General features: G+C 34.4%; 2 protein-coding genes across 2 annotated transcripts; both read left to right on the forward strand.

Moving 5' to 3' along the window:
* Positions 1 to 270: 270 nt before the first annotated feature.
* Positions 271 to 3,925, forward strand: LOC132033351 (patatin-like protein 2). The gene is made up of 7 exons (XM_059423303.1): positions 271 to 527; positions 1,061 to 1,242; positions 1,338 to 1,527; positions 2,126 to 2,287; positions 2,748 to 3,050; positions 3,198 to 3,373; positions 3,697 to 3,925. The coding sequence occupies exons 1-7, from the start codon at positions 378 to 380 to the stop codon at positions 3,770 to 3,772; spliced, it is 1,239 nt and encodes a 412-aa protein (XP_059279286.1). The 5' UTR covers positions 271 to 377; the 3' UTR covers positions 3,773 to 3,925.
* Positions 3,926 to 15,367: 11,442 nt separating this feature from the next.
* Positions 15,368 to 21,496, forward strand: LOC132035318 (patatin-like protein 2). Its single transcript, XM_059425588.1, has 7 exons — positions 15,368 to 15,573; positions 16,136 to 16,341; positions 16,436 to 16,622; positions 19,124 to 19,300; positions 19,815 to 20,117; positions 20,900 to 21,075; positions 21,194 to 21,496. Exons 1-7 carry the CDS (start codon positions 15,442 to 15,444, stop codon positions 21,267 to 21,269), a joined length of 1,257 nt encoding a protein of 418 aa, XP_059281571.1. The 5' UTR covers positions 15,368 to 15,441; the 3' UTR covers positions 21,270 to 21,496.
* Positions 21,497 to 22,022: the final 526 nt, after the last annotated feature.

Below are 22,022 nucleotides of genomic sequence, written 5' to 3' on the forward strand. Positions count from 1 at the left end.
GAAAAATAAAATGTTATTGATAAACTATAGTATAATATAGTAGTAATTAATATGAGTCTCAAAAAATTTCTTGTTACGTGAAAGTTTTCGGTTAACACTATAGGCCGTCTTTGACTGGTTCTACATAAATATATTCGTGGTCATCACTCTTGATTTTTCAAAAAAAGAAAAGTAAAAGGTTATATCCAAAACATATCGAGGATAAAGAAGCAACTTGATGGGTATTGAGGACTATAAATAGATGATTCGGCTTTTGCTGGATATATCAATAAAAAGTATAAGCATTGTTCTGGAATATACTTGTTTCATAAACTCATCAATATTATTTCCATCTAAAGTATTAAATATATCCATCAAATTAAAACAAAGTAGGAAAAATGAAGAGGGCAATAATGTCATCAGGTGGTTCATTCAAGGTGCAGCCTCCAACTTATGGTAAACTCATAACAATTCTGAGCATCGATGGAGGTGGCATTAGGGGAATTATTGCTGCCACCGTTCTTGAGTACCTTGAGTCTCAACTCCAGGTGAAATCAATTCCATTATGCAACACACTTTTCGTTTTAGTATGTTAAAAAAAGAATGACATCTTTCTATATTAAAAACAATTTAAACTCTATGCGTAGACAAACACCTTCACATAAATTGATCAGACAAAGTGAGTCGTTCACAATGTTACCATCTATATTAATTTTATGGATATTTATTCACTATGTAAGTGGTTTTACCTCCTTTTAGTCTGTTAAAAAAAAAAAGAATGACATCTTTCTATATTAAGAAACAATCTGAACACTATGTGTCGTCAAACACCGTCACACTTCTCTTTTGAACATGTTTTAGTAGGTTGGTTTTCTTATTTTTTTGGTTACTAGTCTCGCTTATTATAAACGATTAATTAATTGATGTATCTTTTATTGATTTGATAGTAAAAATTTCTTTTTCACCGCCGCTTTATAGAAATCAAGTATATATGTGAACAACTATATATATGCTAAGTACCTTTTTTATGCTAAGTACTTTGAACTTATAGTTATTAAGTTTAAACTTTGGATCAATATAGGAATTGGATGGTGAGGATGCGAGACTTGCAGATTACTTCGACATAATTGCAGGAACAAGCACAGGCGGTCTTGTCATGGCCATGCTAACAACTCCAAACAAAGAAAAATGTCCTTTGTTTGCTGCTAAAGACACAAAGCCCTTCTATCTTGAGCATGGTCCTAAGATATTCCCACTGAAAAAGTAATTTTTTTTTTTTTTTTTTTTTGGAATTCTTGTTTAAGTACTAAAAATATTTGTCTTATTAGGACTGAAACCTTAATTAAACACTTTTACAGGATGGTACTGTTTGGATCAATAATGAAGACATTGAAATCTCTAATAGGACCAAAGTATAATGGGAAGTATCTTCACCAAGTCATAGAGGAGAAATTAGGGGAGACTCCTTTGCATGAGACATTAACTAATGTGGTTATTCCAACTTTTGATATCAAGAATTTACACCCAACTATTTTCTCCACTTTTGAGGTTTTTTTTCTCTCTCTATTCCTTGCCTGCGCTATGTTTATGTGAATAATAGTAGTAATATTTTTGCCTAGAATTTTGATCCTTGAAGATCACTAATTTGCATCCTTATTCCATGATTTTGTTAAAATGAATAGCCCAGTAATAATAATAAAGACTCGTTCAAGTTAGGATAAACCTCACAAAAATTTATCAATTTTTATTACCACGTCAAATTTATCCCCAGAAAATAGCTATTTAATAGTGTTGTTGTGTGTATCAAGTCCGCATATCTAAAACAGTTTGGCCAATTTAGGTGGCATATTACCCAAATTGATTCCAAAAAGGAAGTAATCAAAACTTAGAAAAATAGTCCTTTTGTGATTGATTTGTTTGATATAATCATGATAAAAGAATGAAAAAGCTATTAGTAGTTTAATTTGATAATAAAATAAATTATAGAAGAACGAAAGAACGAATGAAAAGTGATTTTGAATTGGTCGAGTTGGGTGATGATCCCTATATTTATCCAAATTGACGCGCTCATCTTAGCTCAAACAGATATTGATCAGGTTATGACTTAACCTGTTTATTAATTTGGCTTGTTTAACCCGTTTAACAGGCTAGAGAAAAGCCATTAATGGATGCTAGGCTTTCAGATATATGCATTAGTACATCCGCCGCACCAACATATCTTCCTGCACATTATTTCCGGACTCAAGACAAAGATGGCAACTTTCATGAGTTCAATCTTGTTGACGGTGGTGTTGCAGCTAACAATCCAGTACGTCAAATGCTATTTTGACTATATTCTAGTTTATGTGGGTAAATATATTTTGTAAAACATTTTCAAGAAACTAAGTAATTTCTAGTGTTCAAGTGGTTGCCATGAAAGATTCTCAGGGGAACATACTTTCCACCAGAGGAGGAAATGACTTCCTTCACAATTATCTCAGCTATTAACTTTTAACCAACACTTGAACATTATTATGATCAAACTTTAAAATTCAAAATTTCGTCAAAACATTTCTGATTTGCTAAAATTAGCATTGATCTCTAATAAATACTTTTTCCAAAAATATTTCCACTTTCCATAAAATAAGTCATTTTGGAAAAATGACTGCCGACATACTAAACACACCTTGTATACTTCTTTCTTGTTCTCTTTTTTTTTTTCCCGTACATATGACTTGTCAGGTTTGTATAGTCAGAAATCTGTATATTTGACTTTGTTTTTTTGGCAGGCTCTTGTTGCTACTAGTCAAGTGACCAAACAAATAATGACAGGAAATCCAAATTTTTTCCCAATCAAACCCATTGATTATGGAAGGTTTTTGGTGATTTCTATAGGCACTGGATCAGCAAAAGTGGAACAAAAATATAATGCTAAAATTGCATCCAAATGGGGTATCTTGGGATGGCTGCATAATGGAGGTTCAACTCCAATTGTGGATGTTTTTACTCAAGCCAGTGGTGATATGGTTGATTTTCATATTTCTATTGCTTTCCAAGCTCTTCATTCTGAAGAAAATTACCTTCGTATTCAGGTACTATTATATACACTGACTGTATAACAGTAATTATACTACCTAATGTGACATATCACTTATATATCATGTTTTGTAGGTTATATTATTTTATGCTTGCTATAAAAAATATTCTCTTGACTAAAATAACTATATTGTCAACTATAGGATGACACATTAACTGGAACAGACTCATCTGTTGACATAGCAACCAAAGAGAACATGGACAAATTGGTTGAAATAGGGACAACTTTATTGAAGAAACCAGTTTCAAGGGTAAATCTGCATACAGGTTTATTTGAGCAATGCAAAAATGGTGGCACAAATGAAGAAACTTTGAAAAGGTAATTATTCAACTCCTTGTGAATATTACCATGGTAATTATTCAACTCCTTGTGAATATTACCATCTTATCACTATAAAAACAATAGTTAAGCGACGCATATGTTCTGTAGCTAAACAGAAAAATCTATGGCGAATTAGTTTAATGATGATTTAGCGAAAAATTTATTAAAAAAAGATGTTACCTACAAGCTATGTAGCTACAGATTCAAAACGGAGTCCGTAGTTAATTTTAATTTTTTAAATGATATATATATAGAAATATTAATACCAAAAAAGCATTTCGTGTTAATTATTAATATTGAACTACTACTATTTTTGGCAGGTTTTCGAAGTTGCTTTCAGAAGAAAAAAGACTCAGGGATTCGAATTCACCTCATACAAATAAATCCTCAGAGTAGAATTTGTTTGGAGCACCAAGAAATTAATCCTCGTCATTAATTAGCTCAGTATTTAATTTAAAGCTTTAATTTGTAATAGATAAAGTGAATATTCAATTCGTGTATTAGGTACAGTGTAATTCAATTCGTGTGTTATGTGAAAATATTATAGATTATTGTTAATTTTCGGAAGGGCAAGGTTGACTAGTTGGTCATGCTTTGTTATCCAATTCATGTGTTACGAAAAAAATGTTGACTATGTTCCCATATCTTTTTTTCTTTTTTTTCGGTAACTAATAATCTTGTATTAATACCAAGTGAAATAATTACAAACCAGCAAAACTTTCACACAGCTTGCTCAATCTTTTGGGAGCACCCCTCACTTACTACATAACACTACATAGACTAGATACTATCCTATAATCAGTAAATGAGTAACAAGTACCTACAGTCTACTGTAACTTTTAACTCAGAATCTACATAGCAGTAGTCTAGCTTTCATCTCTGGTGGAGCTCTAATAGTGCAGATGCATGTGATTTCTTTAGCAATATGGTCCACTTGTGCTTCCCTTTTTTCAAAGATCCTATTGTTCCTTTCTCTCCAAATAGCATGGGTATACTCTTCATAGATCATTCTAATCAGCTGCGCTTGTCTGGTCTTGCCTTTGTTGCACTTTAGGACTGTTCGATGCTGCAAATCCCAGCTTTGAGTCACTGGCCATTGGAGCTGTAACCATGTCATCAATCTTTTCCATAATAGTTAAGCAAAACAACATTCAAAAAAGAGATGATTTCTAGTGTCATTTCCGTTGTGACCATTTGACAAACAAGATCAACTTGAATGTTCTATTTCAAAAGTCCGTCAATAGTAAGCAACCTATTTTGAATCTGCAGCCACATGATGAATAGAGCTTTAGGCCTGGCTAAGTTCTGAAACCATAAACACCTCCAAGGGACCTTAGGAAAATCTCCAAGCAGTTGCAAGTACAGGTGCTTGATCGGACTGCTCTTAGTGTTCTGGTTAGTAACATTATTGCCAAGTAGGTAGTCTTTAGCCCCAAGAATCTTTCTAACCATCCCCGTTCTCACTGAACTGGGTCAAAGAACTACCTTCCTGGAACTACCTCCTTACTTAGATCGTTCGTTCTCCGATTCAAACTCGGATCAGTTGGCAAGTGAATTCCGTGCCTGGGTACATAACTTGAAACTCGAAATTCGATCTTAAAAAGAGTGAAATCTAGCCTGTCTTTATCTTAGCTTGTTGTGACATCTTTTTTTTTTTTTTTTTTTTACTTTTTCCTCACTTTTTTACCTCCTATTTCTACTTTCTAGCATTTTGGTAGCCAAGCAGAGAGCATTATTGTTCTTGTCTAGATAGTTATAAGCTAAAGTATGTAAGAGGGTATTTTCTTTCACTAATTGATGAAAAAGGGAAAAAAGTGGGTATGTTGTTGCTGTTGTTGTTGATGAAAAGGTGCAGTGAATATTTTTTTGCCATCACTTCAATGGCTTGATAAATCATGACTAATCTGAGGTTGTTGAACAACGTAAATAGAGGTGATATTCTTTGGGTAGGTTACGTAGTTAATATAGCTAGAGGTTTTATTGCAATTAGATCTTTACTTGTTAAATCTGATAATCTATATATAATATAAAGCTAGGCATATATAAGGTGATGTGGCACCTCTTTATGACCTCCATTCCTATATATTTATCTTTTTTCTCCTTTTTTCTTTCATTCTACTAACTAAAAGGACTATTAAAGAGCCTTAAAAATTCCTAAAGAAAATATTCCTTTGGAATAAAAACCCATTACTGAGTCAACCACGTAATTGTAATAAATCCTAAGTAATTGTTTCTCTAGGCCAGCCCACGCAGCAGTAATTAAATCTGTTTATGTAAAACCTTAATAGTCTCAATTATTATCAACTCCAACCTTTCATATTCTATTGTAGCATTTATATCTATTAATACTTGATTTCTTTAATGATACTTATTTAACATCATTATCATTTTATAACGTAAAAGTTACTAAATATATATATAGAGATAGAGGTAATGTGTTGAGGTCGTGGATTGTTTGATAACTTGTGAAACAGTGAATGCAGGCATGGATGGGAATATTCAAATCTCTCAAAAATAATTTTGTGAATATGCCTTCTTTGATCAGTAAGTTTGATATGCTGCTTCTATTCTTTAAGTAAGCATTTTGTTTTTTCATTTTTTGGATTTCTCATAAGAAAGCATTTTCACATGTATTCGTCGTTCTGAAATGTGTATGCATGTTTACTTACATTTTTATAAGGCATATTCTCATGCAGCTTTTAACTTTGATGTGGGCAAAGAATAATATTGCGCATAAATTAAGAATTCTTAAGCTATAAAAAAACTTGAAAGAACATAGTTTCGAAGAGCACCCTGACAACTTCTAACTAAAGGTAAAGCAGATCTAGGATTTAAACTATATGGGTCAATCTTTTAAGATTTTCACAATTGAACCATTATATGTATCTACTATTTATTGCAATTTTAGTAACTTTTATACACAAATTTGTGCTTCGCATCGAAAGTTATGGGTTCAATTAAACCCGTACCTATAATGGTACATCTGCCCCTGACAGCAAACATTGAAAGCAAATAAAAAATTTACGCCCGTTTGAGCAAGAAAGCGTACAGGTTCTTGAAATTTATTTTCCGCTCTATGACTTTTAATAAATTGAACGTTATAGCTTCGTTAATTAACTTTTTACGCTTTACAAGTTGTTATTATTTATTACAATGATTCTAAATGTTCGGAGCATCATAGTCCTCCTTTAGTATATTAACCCTAAGACTATCTTTAAGAAATAATCTGAATGTTTTAAGATTAAAGTGTGAGAAAAATGATATGATGAGATAAATTTTAGATATAAAGTGTCGGTTTCCAAATTTTGGTTTAGGAGTAAATTATTTATTATTTGTTATATGTAATATAAACCTACTAATAATTCTTGAATTGTTAACTTGAAATAGTACTTATTGATATAAGTTTATATCAAAAGCTAACTCTTTAATTAAAAGGAGAAAATGTTTGTACATATACTAAATGAACAAAGAAAAATCATACTCTAGAATTTATTTCACCTATGCATGTATAGAGAAGCTATTTTAGAGGGACAAAAACACTTTTCCTTCTTTACATGTTTTTTAAGACAATGTAAGCCTTTTAAGTGATGAGAAATTTGAGAAACGTATGAAATTAAGTGTTAATAACAAAATCTATTAGAACTTGATACCTATATATATATATATATATATATATATATATATATATATATAAGATCTAGAGATTAAAGTATTTTGCTATACAATTATTAGAAGAAAAAAAAATTATGATCGCGCGAAGAGCGAACAATTTCACTAGTTGTTTAAATTAATTTGAAGAAAAGGTAAGCAACTAGGAGAAAGGTGTTGGAGGGATATAGATTATTGGACGCAGTGGACTAACATTTAAAACTTGTCAATTTCGACGCAGGGTAGCAAAAAATGTTGCCTTGTGTGTTGTTATTTTCAGTTTCTTGGTATTTCATATTCTAAATTAAATAGGCATGATATCTTGTGATTTTTGAATTTGTCATCTTTTATTCAATGTATATTTAAATTGTCTTTTACTATAATTATCTTGTATGCTTAGATATTTGGTAGTTTCCACCCTCCGGAAATTGATATAGCAAGAAAGTGGATACACTCTTAGGAGCGTGAGGTTGATGAAAAATCGATAAACCGGCTTTTTCAATTGTTAAATATCACAAAGTCATATATAATGATTTATTGTTTGTTTCAACTTTATTTTAGTTTCCTTCTTACTTATTTTAATGTACCACATATATTTTACCTCAACTGTGTATTTTTGTATTTCTTTCTTTAGATGCAACCAATATTATTCCAATTGTACATCTTTTCTTTTTCTGAATTTTTTGCAAAAAATAATAATTCCTAGAACTTTATTATTTCTATACAAATAAATCTTTTAGTCGAAGTAATGAATTTTCAACCATGTGGTTCTTTTTATTTCATCGTTAGATGCAATACAATTTGTTTCAACTATGCATTGTTCTTTTCCGAGCTAAATTTGTAACAAAAAGTTTGGGTTAGTTAAATAAGAAAATTAGCCTAAATAATGGAGTTCGAAACATGGGTGGAGTTAGAGCTTTGTGTACGGGTTCGGCAAAACGCAACAAATTAACTCAAATCATGTATTTATATTTAAAAGTCCACTTAAAATGTATAAATAATTTATCAAGAACCGAACAAGTTGTATCCAAAACTCATAAACTCAAACATATCTCTAACAAATTTAGCTTGAAAATATGACCTTAATGAGTTTAAGTAGGGGGAAAAATTGTACACAATCAAAAATACCATGCGGATAAAATATCCTTGGGCTGAGGACTCAGGTCGCCCTGGGAGGTAAAAACTACCAAGTAGCCAAGATAGGGATAATTAGGAGCAAATATAGTTTAGGTGTGCTAGTTATGTTAATTTGCTTAACTTTTGTTTTAATGAGGTTAAAAGTTATTTGAACCACACTCAAAACACATATCAGCAGATTCATCACATTACTCGCATAAACTATGGCTTTCAACCGATAATGCAATACCCAAAATTACTCATAGGTTACAACATAACCACAAATAATTTAACTTATATGTTTGTTCTTTCTCTTTTTTGTTCAGCCTGTTTTATTGATCATATTTTATTTTATTTTAAAACGTGGGACATATTTTAGCTTACAACATTATTCAAAGTGGTCAGCTTGTACCCTTGAAAACAAAATAAGGACCGATCCATACAGCTTGTACCCAAAAGAACAAAATAAGACCTTTCTATGTGACTAACGTCAATCTAAGATCACAACAAACGTTATTTTTGCAGGAGGTATATACAATATAAGTAATTCATACTTTAACAGTGTAATAATTTGTTGAAACGACTGATTTACGCAAATATCGCTTTTTTAGGCGATCAATTATATTTTGTCTTTATTTTTAAAAATTTGCAAATACATTCCTTAGGAAATTATCCTTTTGGACAATATTAGACTGGGGTTTAATGTTTGCTCATATATTCCTTAATCTTACAGGCAAAACATTAATAAACTTTCAACTAGCGTTTACAATAACTTACTAAATTTTAGACTACAGTCTAATGTTTTCTCATAAGATTTTTAGTTTACTCAAAAAGAATCTTTAGATCGTGGTCTAAAAGATCCATAAATTGCAAGAGAAATTAAAAAAAAAATAAAAAAAAAAATCATTTACTAAACAATGTCCCAAAAAGGGTGAAAAGTTTATGATGTGTTGTAATTGATGGGAGTCACCTGTCTTAATTAGCGGATTGGGATTGTAATAGAAAAATTCCTAGTATGGAACACTTCCGCTTTGGTGGTCCATATACAATGTGAATTCGAATTAGTCGGGCCAATGAGTACTAGTTATCCGATGATTTAATAAAAAAATAATAACTAGTTCCCTTTGTCCATTCAAAATTTTCCTAGAAATTGAGAAAACTAAAAGGATATTAAACTATACATTCGTCTGATAATTAATGAGTCTCCAAAACATATCCTGGATTTCAAGTTAAAGATGCAACTTTACATATATATATAAGTGGGGCATTGAGGGCTACAAATAGATTATTCGACCTTGCTGAAAATTAATATATAAACGGCTATAAGTAGATGATTCTGATAGAATATGTAAATATTAATTAGAAGATTTTGTAGTCTACTATTTTAGGTTAGCATATTTTGTATATTGTGTAATCTCCTATTTTAGGTTAGAATATTATTCTCCTATTTTGTATATAACCCAATTCAAGTAATGAAAGGAGGACAGGGAAAATATTTCTTACATGGTATCAGAATAGGGTTTCTTTCTTCTTCCTCCTTCCGCTACGCCCTAAATCCCTATTTTTTGTTTTCCTCCCTAAGCCGTCGCCCCCTTCCTTTCTTTTCCCATGGCCGACGCACCAACCACCCCGGCTAAGCCCACGTTCCACCCGGCCCTCGCGGTCTCCAATATCAAGAATCACATCTCGGTACTCTTGAGATGGAAAACTCACAATATGGTACATGGGCCGAGCTTTTCAAAATTCATGCTCGTTCTCACAAGGTCCTTCATCACATCATTCCTCCACCTAAGGGTAAGGAGAAGCGAAGCTCCTAAAACTGATGAGGAAATTGAATTATGGACCACCATTGACGCCACCGTGATTCAATGGATTTATTCGACGATTTCGAATGATCTGTTAAACACTATCCTTGAACCGGATGCTACTGCCATGGAGGCTTGGTTACATTCAATGCTTTTACGAACCCTAAGACAATCTAAGATAGAATTTCTCGGATAACTCAAGCTCACGCCGAGGGAAATCAAAAAATTCCCGCGGCCAAAATTCTGGAACTGGCCGTAAGGGGGGCTCGGGCCACGGCTCAGGCAGCGGCAAAATCACCGGTGGCCACGGTAATGCCGAAGCCGCGGCGGTCGGCCAGCAGCGGGGACTATCGGCGGTGGCGGTCGGCCAGCAGCTTGGCCACGCGGCAATGGGTCCCCCGGCCCCGCCGGGCGCCTCCTCCTCCTCGCCGTGCCCGAAGTAGCCTCTTGGGCTCGTCCGCCGCCGCCGCGCCACGGCGACGGGGTATTTTGGGCCCTCCTCCGCCCTCGGCGGCTAGCTTACACCGCGGCGGTGGCTTCTCCCGGGTCGTATGTTCCAACCGACATTGAGTCCGCAATGCACACCATGACCTTGAACCCGCCCGACCAAAATTGGTACATGGACACCGGAGCCACTTCTCATATGACATCCTCGGACGGTAATCTCTCGTCTTATTTTAATTTGAGCGGTGAAATAATGGTATTGTTGTGGGAAATGGTCATTCGATTCCAATTCGTGGTTGTGGTCACACTAGTTTGCCTCCCCCAAACCCCCTTTATCCTTACGAAATGTCTTACATGCTCCTAAACTCATTAAAAATTTAATCTCAGTCCGGAAGTTTACTACTGATAATTCGTGTGCCGTGATTTTGATCCATATGGGTTTTCGCGAAGGATTTTCGACGGGGATGCCACTAATGCGGTGTGATAGTCGGGGAGATCTTTATCCGGTTACCACCATCAAATATCCAACCACCACTCCATCCAACTTTGCGGCGTTGTCTTCTCCTTTTTTGGCATGCTCGGGGTCATCCGGGAAATTCTATCTTAGATTGTCTTAGGGTTCGTAAAAGCATTGAATGTAATAAATCTAGTCTTTCTAGTATTTGTCGTTCTTGTGTTCTTGGTAAACACATTAAGTTGCCGTTTGATTCTTCTATTTCCGAAACTTTGATGCCATTTGATATTATTCATAGTGATTTGTGGACCTCTCCCGTGTTAAGTTCATTGGGTCATCGATATTATGTTCTGTTTATGGATGATTTTTTGAAATTTTTATGGACTTTTCCGTTGGCTAAGAAATCCGATGTTTATCCAAAATTCTTAGCGTTGAAAACCCACATTCACACTCAATTTGAACGTCATATTAAAAATGTCCAATGTGATAATGGGAGGGAATATGATAATGATCAATTCGGGAAATTTTGTGAGTCTAATGGGATGTCATTTCGTCTTTCTTGTCCACATACGTCTTCACAAATGGAAAGCCGAAAGAAAAATTCGTTCTATCAATAATATCACTCGGACTCTTCTTGCACATGCTTCTCTCCCTCCTTCGTTCTGGAATCACGCCTTACAAATGGCAACATATCTTCTTAATATTTTACCAAGTAAATTATTAGGTCATGTTTCTCCTCTTCAAGTGCTCTACCAACGAAATCCATCTTACTCTCATCTTCGGGTTTTTGGGCGTTTATGCTATCCCCTCTTTCCTTCTCCAACTATCCACAAATTGCAAGCCGGTCTACACGTGTGTCTTTTTGGGGTATCCCACAAATCATAGAGGGTATAAGTGTTATGATTTATCGTCCCATAAAATCATTATTTCTCGTCACGTGATTTTTGATGAGAATGTCTTCCCACTTTTCCAAATTACAATCTCCCACTTCTATTACTTATGAGTTTTTGGACGATGGCATTTCCCCATTGTGGTTGCATCACTTGGCTTCTCCTACCCCCTCCCACCGTGACCCGGCCCTGCCAGATCCACTCCACCGGCACCCAGCCATCCCCCTATCCCCCCGGCGCGGTCCCTCCCACCGTCACCCCAGCCTTCTCCTTCTCCCAATCCGTCTCGAATGGTGACCCGGAGTCAGCATGGTATTTTTAAGCCAAAACGCCTCTTTAACTTAAATACCATGGTTACGAAATTCCCTCTTCCTCGTAACCCTCTGACCGCCCCTCGCAACCCGAATTGGAAAATGGCTATGAATGATGAATTTGATGCTCTTATTAAAAATAAGACGTGGGAGTTGGTGCCCCGTCCACCTAATGTGAATGTTATTCATTCTATGCGGATTTTCACTCATAAAGAAAAATCTAATGGTGACTTTGAGAGGCATAAAGCCCGTCTTGTAGGTGATGGTAAGACTCAACAGGTTGGCATTGATGGTGGTGAGACCTTCAGTCCAGTGGTCAAGCCGGCTACGATCCGTACAGTTCTCAGTCTTTCCCTATCAAAGAGGTGGCCTATTCATCAGCCTAGATGTCAAAAATGCTTTCTTACACGGTGAGCTCCGGAAACGAGTGTATATGCATCAACCTCTGGGTTTCAGAGATCCTACTCATCCGGATTATGTATGTTTACTCGTAAGTCCTTATATGGACTTAAGCGAGGCCCCGAGAGCATGGTACAAGCGTTTTTTTCGTGATTATGTCTCTTCTCTTGGTTTTTCAAACAATGGATCGACAATTCTTTGTTCATCTACAAAAGGGGTCCGAGATGGCATACATCTACTTTATGTTGATGATATTATTCTTCTTTTACTTCGCATTCTCTCCGATGCTCCATTATGGCTCTTCTTGCCTCGGAATTTGCTATGAAGGATCTGGGTCCTTTGAATTATTTCCTTGGCATTCATGTCACTCGACATAAGGATGGGATGTTTCTTTCGCAACGCAAGTATGCCAAGGAAATCATTGATAAAGCTGGGATGTCTTCGTGTAAGGCTACTTACTCTCGGTTGATACTAAACCGAAGGTGAGCGGCACATCGGGTGCTCCTTATGATGACACGACTCACTATCGCGATCTCGTAGGTGCCACGGTATCTTACTTTCACGAGGCCGGATATCTCTTATCTTCCCATTCAACGGTATGCTTACACATGCATGCACGCGCGATCGGTTCATATGCATGCACTTAAGCGTATCATCCGTTACATTCGGGGTACACTTGACTTGGTATGGTTTGCATCTTTATCCGTCCTCGATTCGGATCTTCTTTCTTACAACGATGCGGATTGGGGGGGCCCGACACACGTCGGTCAACGTCCGGTTCTTGTGTTTTTCTTGGGGATAACTTGATATCGTGGTCTTGAAACGCCAACCTACCCTCTCGCTCGAGTGCGGAGGCGGAGTATAGGGGGGTTGCTAATGTTGTCTCCGAGTCCCGCTTTCGCAATCTTCTCTTGGAATTACATTGTCCTATTCATAAGGCCACTATGGTATATTGTGACAATGTGAGTGCCATTTATCTTTCGGGAAATCCGGTGCAACATCGTCGCACCAAACACATTGAAATGGACATTCACTTTGTTCGTGAGAAGGTTGCGCGCGGACGGATTCGTGTCCTTCATGTTCCTTCCCGCTATCGGTTGCGGATATTTTCATCAAGGGACTACCACGGTCTTATTTGAAGATTTTCGACGAGTCTCGGCGTTCGTAAGCCTCCGTTTCGACTGCGGGGTGTGATAGAATATGTAAATATTAATTAGAAGATTTTGTAGTCTACTATTTTAGGTTAGCATATTTTGGATGTTGTGTAATCTCCTATTTTAGGTTAGAATATTATTCTCCTATTTTGTATATAAACCAATTCAAGTAATGAAAGGAGGACAGGGAAAATATTTCTTACAGATTCAACTGATTATGCAGTATTCGAAATTACTCAATTGTAACACAAGCACAAATAATTTAGCTTAAGTTTTGTTCAGCCTGTTTTATTCATGTTTAAATTTAAAAACGCGGGACATATGTATTTTAGAACATATTCAAAGTGGCCATCAGCAACATCTTGTACCCTCCAAAACATAGGGACTTTTCATATACCTTGCACCAAAAAAACAAAATAAGGGCCTTTCACCACATCAAATTAAAATCACAATAAACGTTTTTTAAATATTTCAGGAGGGAAAGACAATATAAATAATTTTTATATTATCAGTGCATTTAATTTAGTGAAACGAGTTACTATTAACTTTTCCTTCAAATTACTACTTACTATTGTTATGAACAATTATATAGATTATCTTTTAAGCGATCTAATGATAGTGTCAAATTATAGAAATAGTCTTTCAAGATTACATCACTGGTTGTTCAATTATACCTTGCAATTCAGACTTATTAATCAAAATACTCAGATTTGAGCTTTGAAGATAGAAAATTCATGATATGAAGCGCATTTAATTTGATGGTTATACAAGCTGAATTCGGATTGTCGGACCAGTCGGTACTAGTGGTAGTAGGGGCACAAACTATATAATTTCAATAAAAAAATTCTGATCGCTAAATAACTAATTCCACTTGTCCATTCAAAATTTTCCTAACAAAAATAACAAAGGAGCTCTCCTAACTAGGAGTGAGCATGGTATGATAGATATTGATTACCATACTGAAATCGAAATTTTTTATACTTCAGTTTCGGTATTATGGTATTTGGTACGTATTTGGTATGCATTTTTAAAAAGTTTGGTATTCGGTACGGTATTCGATATTCATAAAAAAAAATATCGAAATACCGAATACCATACCGAAGTATATAATTACATATACAAATCATATATCTTAGTATTATACTACTAACAAATATATAAACTAGTATTATTAGAAAACTAATTGTTTAAACGTTAAACTTTGACTACACTATCTTGATTTAAATGTCTTTTTTGTGTAATTGATTTACGAAGGGGATTGCTTGTACTTTCTTTTGAATATTTTTACACATGTAAGGTGTTTAGTACATAATAATTGAGACGTTTCTTAAGTAGCGCAAGTCATAACTCCACGATATGAGTATATGTAAGTCGAAGTCGGACAAACTATGGTACCGATTTACCGTACCGTAAAATACTAAAACCGAACTTTAAAATACCGAACCATACCAAATTAATTTGGTACGGTAATGATATAGTATTTTTAGATACCGAAAACCGAAATTACCGTACCGAAGTTTCAAATACCGTACCATGCCTACCCCTACTCCTAACCTAAGCAAGTCATGGAGTCCCTTTCAACAGAGGCAAAGGTCATTTCTATTAAAACATTACTTTCCTTTGAGAAAAATAAAAGGATATTTATGAGTGTTCCAAAACTTATCCTGGATTGCAAAGTTAAAGAAGCTACTTGACATGGTGGGGCATTGATGAGGGCTATAAATACATGATTCGACCTTGCTGAAAATCAATAAAAAGTTTTAGGTGGTGTTCTTGAATCTAATTATTTTCTTCAGAAAACAAAGCAATATATATTCCAGCAACAACTTTAAAATTTATTAAAAATGAAGAGGTCATCTTCCAAGCATCAGCCCCAAACTAAGGGTAACTTCGTAACAATTCTCAGCATTGATGGAGGTGGTATTAGGGGATTAATTCCTGCAACTATTCTTGAGTACCTTGAATCTCAACTCCAGGTGATAAAGCTTAAAATTTTCTACCCTTATTTTCATTTTATATCATCAGTGTAGCTTAACCTGTTATATCATATTACTTATCATTTTTTTTGAGTTACTAATTAATTATGCTTATTAAATAGAATTATATATAATTACCTTTTAAGTGATATAATTGTGTAAAATAATTTATACACCAACAAAGTTAATAAAGTAAAAGACATATAGAACGTATAAATACTCTTATAGCCTGTTTTGTCAAGCTTATGTTAAGCAAAGTAGTTTTCCCAAAGTACTTTTAGAAGCTTGGTCAAACACAAAATGCAACTCTCACATTTACAAAAGCATGCACAAACTAATACTCCAAAAGTTTGTGTGGCATTATGGGCGGTTAACTGTAATAGTTATTTTTACTTGACCTGATAGTGGAAATTTCTTTTGCACTGCCACAATAGAAATTAAGTTTGTGAACAACCATATATTGTGTAATTAGCAACTACATAATACATATGCTAAGTATCTTCTTTATGTTAATTAAGTACTTAGAACTTATATTTAACGAGTTTAAATTTTGGATGAATAGGAATTGAATGGCAAGGATGTGAAACTTGCAGATTACTTTGATATAATTGCAGGAACGAGCACGGGTGGCCTTGTGACGGCCATGCTAACAGCTCCAAACAAAGATGAACGTGCTCCAAACAAAGACAAACGTCCTTTGTTTGCTGCTAAAGACATAAAGCCATTTTATTTAGAACATGGCCCTAAGATATTGCCACAAAAAAATTTGTAAAATCTATATTTCATTTTTTTTTCATGTGAAATTCTGTAAAAACACTAATGTTATTTTAAGATTGACACTTTATCTTGTTTTTCATCATAGGACGGCGTTTGGATCAATTATGAGGAATTTAGAATTAGCAATGGGACTGCGATATGATGGAAAGTATCTTCACAAACTCATACGAGGGAAACTAGGAGAGACTCGTTTGCATGAGACATTGACTAATGTGGTTATTCCAACTTTTGATATCAAGAAAATGCAGCCTACAATTTTCTCCACTTATGAGGTCCTTCTCTCCACAAGTTATCTGTTTTCATTAGTTGTGTCAAATTTAACAGATGAAAATATTAGTTGATGAGTCAGTTTGGGCGTAACAATTAACATGTTTAAAAGTTTTGTTCAATTTGAACTGCATATTTAATCCAAATTGATCCAGGAAAGAAGTTATCAGAACATATAAGAAAATAAGTTTTTTTTATGATTAATTTATTTAATGTAGCCGTGATAAATAAAGTAAACGTGATAAATAAAGTAAATGCTTTCATTAGTTTGATTTGGTAGTTAGGTAAATTATAAAAGAACAAACAAATTAATGAAAAATAATTTTAAATTGGATAGGTGAGGTTATGACTCATTGTTTGGTCATACTGACCTGTCCATCTTAACTCAAGCAAACATTAATTGTCTAATGGATCAACCTCTTTTACCACACTCATCTTAACTCAATCAAATGTTTACCAAGCTAAGACTTAATGTCAAGCCCCGAACCACGGTCTGGGCGTAACACGACACTCGGTGCCTGACTGCATGTGACCGAGACAACCATATGGCTTGCTGAATCAACATGGGCCATAAAGATGAGCCGAATATAACATGAAACATGATGAGCCTTAACAAAACATGAGAAGTCATAATATATTTAATAAAATACTTGTATAAAAAGTGAATGCGGAAATATCATGAACTAAGCCAAAGATGGCTACAGTATTGACATAAGTGACTAACTAGTCTATGAAACCTCTGACTCCGGCCTAAAACATACTTGGCAGGACAAGGCCCCCGAAGATACCTTAACTTGCTAAACATGACATGAAAATAAATAAGGATAAAACCCCGAATAAGATGGGGCTCACCAACAAGCTGATACGAGCAAATCCTACTGGGCAGATGCGGCGTCCTGTATATCCATACGTGCATCATGAAATGCAAGCCCCCGGGCAATAGAAAAGGGATGTCAGCACATTGAATGTACTGGTATGTAAAGTAACTGAATGAAATAAGTATGGTACATGAAATAACATGATAAGAGCTTAAACTGAAACTTAAACCTGGTCATGAGCATGAACATGAATACGTATGCAAATAACATGAGTAAAAATATCTGTGGGAGAGCATTAGTATAACCGACATGTAACCACCACGTTGACACGTGGCGTCTGATCTCTGCACGATCAGCTAAGCCATCTTGTACCTTGCCGGGGTACAAGACATGAACATGACATGAATGGATCCATATCCCTCAATGGGGAATATATGAAGGAATCGTCCTATTGGGCGGAGCGAACATTATCCTATGTTGGCATACGGAGTTTCAGGTATAAAACCTTCTTGGTAATCTATGCAACTCCCAAAAAACATGGACATGATATAGTTGGCTGAGAAGCACGTGAATTTCGTAAAAACATGACTTGTAGTACATAGATGTCTTGATTCATAATCATGGATAAAGATTATATAATTTATTTGCATGAAAACGTGTAGTCATGTAGGATATTCATGAAAGTAAGCATAATATTTAATGACTTGCATGTAGGAACCCATGGAATGCAATATATGGGTTTTCATGGATTATGGACGGATTCCCAATAGCCAAAATGGAATATTAGGAATACAACAACGAATATATATATATATTTCAAACGTGGTAAATCATGGTGCATGGACTTAGGGTTATCCTGAACTTGGCAAAAAAAATCTAGTTTAGTGAACTCTTGCATAATCATGGAAGAACATGGCGTGGGGAAGGACAAAGATGTTCCTACACGTAAATAGAACCCTACATACCTGGTTATGCTCCAAAACTTGTATCAATAATCTGAACTTGAAGAAGAATCCCTAAAGCTTTAGTCTTGAATCATTTAAATGGGTTTTCTTGAAAACCCTAGGTTAGGAATGATGAACTCTCATTAGATCACATGAATACATGTTAGAATGATTGGAACAGGCTTAGAATGATTGGAATAGGCTTATCTTGGTATTTTGGATTGATGGGAGAAGAAAATCTTCATTCCATGGCTTGGAGAATGTGAAAAGTGAAAAAGAACTGAACGTGACATATTTATGCTTAACTGAGTCGGGAAATTATACGGTTAACTTATACGGTCCGTATAAAGTTATACGGTCCGTACAAACTGACCGTATTTAACGATGATTAAAATTCCAGAAACTGGAATTTCCCAAAAGAGTTTCACTTACTGAAAATATGGTCTGTATAACATTATACGGTCCGTATAGCACTATACGGTCCATATCGAAGCATTTCAAAAACTTGGTAGAAACTAGGTTTATTGTACTCGCCTTACACCAACTAGAAGTATGACCCGTATATTATTATACGGTCCGTATATCTAGTCGTGAAAATGGGATTTTGCTGAACTGCAGCAAATTAAATTCCAACTTCCCATCTGATATTCTAAGTCTCAAATCATGAATCATAGCCTAGTTTAAAGGTACGAGGTGTTACACTTAATCTATTTATTAATTTGACCAGTTTAACCCGTCCAACAGGCCAGAGAAAATCCATTAATGGATGCTAGGCTTTCAGATATATGCATTGGTACATCTGCTGCTCCAACATATCTTCCTGCACATTATTTCAAGACCCAGACCGAAGGCAAAGATGGCATAATTCATCATCGTGATGTGTTCAATCTTGTTGATGGTGCAATTGCAGCTAACAATCCGGTACATATAACTATATAATTTAACCTATTTTTTAGTTTCTATATATGTTTTGTTCCCTCTTTTTCTGTCTTTTTACATGAGAGGTTTGTGACTACTTTCACATGTAGTTATTGAATTTTATTTACTAATATAACAACACATGATTTTTTTCTTCACATTAGGGTAGTTAAATTTTATCCATATATAATGAGGAACTCACTAAACTTTACCTACCGCATAACAGTACAATAGTACTATTTTTTGTATTACATCAAAGTAACTAAACGTTATTTATTTTAGTGATAACTTACAAGATTTTACCCACTATAGCGACAAAATCTATCCATTAAGGTGACTTTATTGTTAAAGTAAATAAATTTTTGTGAAATTACTGTTATAATAGATAAAGTTCAATTACTTTCATATGACAAAAAAACTTTGTTATAAAGTAGTCGATGAAGTTCAGTGACACACATGAAATTAACTCAAAATTTGTGTAGTGTCAAAAATTTATATGAGTTGGTTGCTTTTGCAGGCCCTTATTGCTACAAGTGAAGTGACAAAACGAATATACAGAGAAGACCCAGATTTCTACCCAATCAAGACCACTGATTATAGAAAAATTTTGGTGATCTCAATAGGCACCGGAAAAGCAAAACCAAAACCAAACCATAATGCTAAAACTGCATCCAAATGGGGTATATTAGGATGGCTGTTTAGTGAAGGTTCAAGTCCAATTATTGATGCTTTTACTGATGCTAGTGATGATATGGTTGATTATCATATTTCTGTTGCTTTCCAAGCTCTTCATTCTGAAGAACATTACCTTCGTATTCAGGTATAGTTATAGTCCTAAATACTAATCGTTTTAACAAACTGAACTTGTTTCTGAATATTTTAGGTTCATTTAGCACTCTTTTTTCTTCTTCTATCAAATCTAGTCTTATTGTTCCAATTAGTCTAGTAATTGTCTAGTGCGATATTTAAGAAGAGATAAATGATAGTTCAGGAATATACTCTTATGGTCAAGGCTATAAAATGTCTTTAGCAATTGTGCAAAATCCTTAAAAGACTGATAATACAAAGACTGGAGGAGTAATAGCACTTATGGCCAAACCTTCAAAATTTTCTTATTTTGAAAAGTGATTTTTTTATAAAGTACTGTTAGGAATAGTATTTTGTGTTTGACTAATCAATTTGAAAATCACTTTTATAAGAGCACAAATTTGTGCATGCTCTGGAAAATTTTATTGTACTTTCAGCTTATGAAAAATAATTTTTGCTACTACTCAAAAGCCCTTATATTTTTCCTAAACATTTGGCCAAACACCTCAACTCTCTAAAATATATATTTTTTTTAAAAATACTTTTTTGCTTTCAGTTGGTCAAATAGGCTACAGATGTAGTTGAAGCTTCTTTTGTTTCAAACAATATAACCAACTTTATTTACAACCTCCCACCCCCAACCCACCCACCTAAAAGAAAAAAAGTTAAAGCTGCTTAATTAGTTTACAGATGCTTGTATTTTCAAATAAAATATTAGAAAATTAGGAAAATCATAGTATGTGACTTTGTCTTGACTAAGCTAGGAGTATTAATTATGTTGCTCAACAATGTTAGGATGACACATTAAGTGGAACAGAATCCTCTGTTGACATAGCAACCATAGAGAACATGAACAAATTGGTCAAAAGAGGAGAAACTTTATTGAAGAAACAAGTTTCAAGGGTAAATCTGAAGACAGGTCTATTTGAACCACAAGAAACTGGTGGTACAAATGAAGAAACTTTGAAAAGGTAATTATTCAACTCTCTAGTGATCATTAATGTCCTGCATATACAATAGTATCAATACCAAGATTAATCCGTATATAATTTTGTGTTAATTATTGAATTGAACATATTATTTTGTCAGGTTTGCGAATTTGCTTTCTGAAGAAAAAAGTTTCAGGGATTCCAAGTCACTTCATACAAACAATACATCATACTAGCTCATCATTTGTAGAGACGAAGCCATAATTTGAAGTTTATTGGGCTTTTAATTAATAATGTATACATATTAAATAAATTTCTTAAAAGAAATACGATGTTTAAATAAAAACTTCTAAGTTGTGTCGAATCCGCTTCTTATGCTCTAGCGCCGCCCCTGAATTCATTTGTTTGGAGCACACAAGAATCCTTGTTCATTTGTTCGTGCATGGAGTTGTAATTCGATTTATATATTCTACATTTGACTACTGGACCAGTGTAATTATATTCAAATAGTATGTTATGAAAAAATATATATAACAGATGAAAATATGTAAAATTATTGTTATAGATGACGAAAAAAACTAATATAGCGGAGTAATAATTAACTGTAAATTTCTTTTTAATTTTCGCAAGGGAATAAGTACACTAGTTAATCCTGCTTAGTTATCGATGAGTAACATGAGTCTCATCTCTTAATGGTGCAGGGTAAATTAACATCTATTTTCGTGTTACTTACATATTGATTTTGAGAAAGAATAAAAGTCAAAAAATCACGATTAAACCTAAAACCATATTTGAACAATTAAAATGGTGTAAAATCAAATACGGTAAAACATTAGATGTTCACAGGGATCTAATTAAAAGAGGTACCAGTTATGAACAACTGGCCCAATCGATACCAACAAGATCGTTGGTTCTCAAATGGGGACCATCGTTAGGTGTCAATTGTCTCTCGTTAATTAAAAAGAAAAATAATGCTAATAATTTTATAG

Source organism: Lycium ferocissimum, chromosome 10 (assembly GCF_029784015.1).
Source record: "Lycium ferocissimum isolate CSIRO_LF1 chromosome 10, AGI_CSIRO_Lferr_CH_V1, whole genome shotgun sequence".
NCBI classification, from domain to species: Eukaryota; Viridiplantae; Streptophyta; class Magnoliopsida; order Solanales; family Solanaceae; genus Lycium; species Lycium ferocissimum.

What these genes read in the sequence shown, in the direction of transcription:
- LOC132033351 (XM_059423303.1), top strand. Translation starts at nt 378, where the DNA reads ATGAAGAGGGCAATAATGTCATCAGGTGGTTCATTCAAGGTGCAGCCT. An exon ending in CTATTTTCTCCACTTTTGAG is followed by an intron (nt 1,528 to 2,125) that starts GTTTTTTTTCTC and finishes CCCGTTTAACAG; the next exon opens with GCTAGAGAAAAGCCATTAAT. An exon ending in AAAATTACCTTCGTATTCAG is followed by an intron (nt 3,051 to 3,197) that starts GTACTATTATAT and finishes TGTCAACTATAG; the next exon opens with GATGACACATTAACTGGAAC.
- LOC132035318 (XM_059425588.1), top strand. Translation starts at nt 15,442, where the DNA reads ATGAAGAGGTCATCTTCCAAGCATCAGCCCCAAACTAAGGGTAACTTC. An exon ending in ATATTGCCACAAAAAAATTT is followed by an intron (nt 16,342 to 16,435) that starts GTAAAATCTATA and finishes TTTTCATCATAG; the next exon opens with GACGGCGTTTGGATCAATTA. An exon ending in CAATTTTCTCCACTTATGAG is followed by an intron (nt 16,623 to 19,123) that starts GTCCTTCTCTCC and finishes CCCGTCCAACAG; the next exon opens with GCCAGAGAAAATCCATTAAT.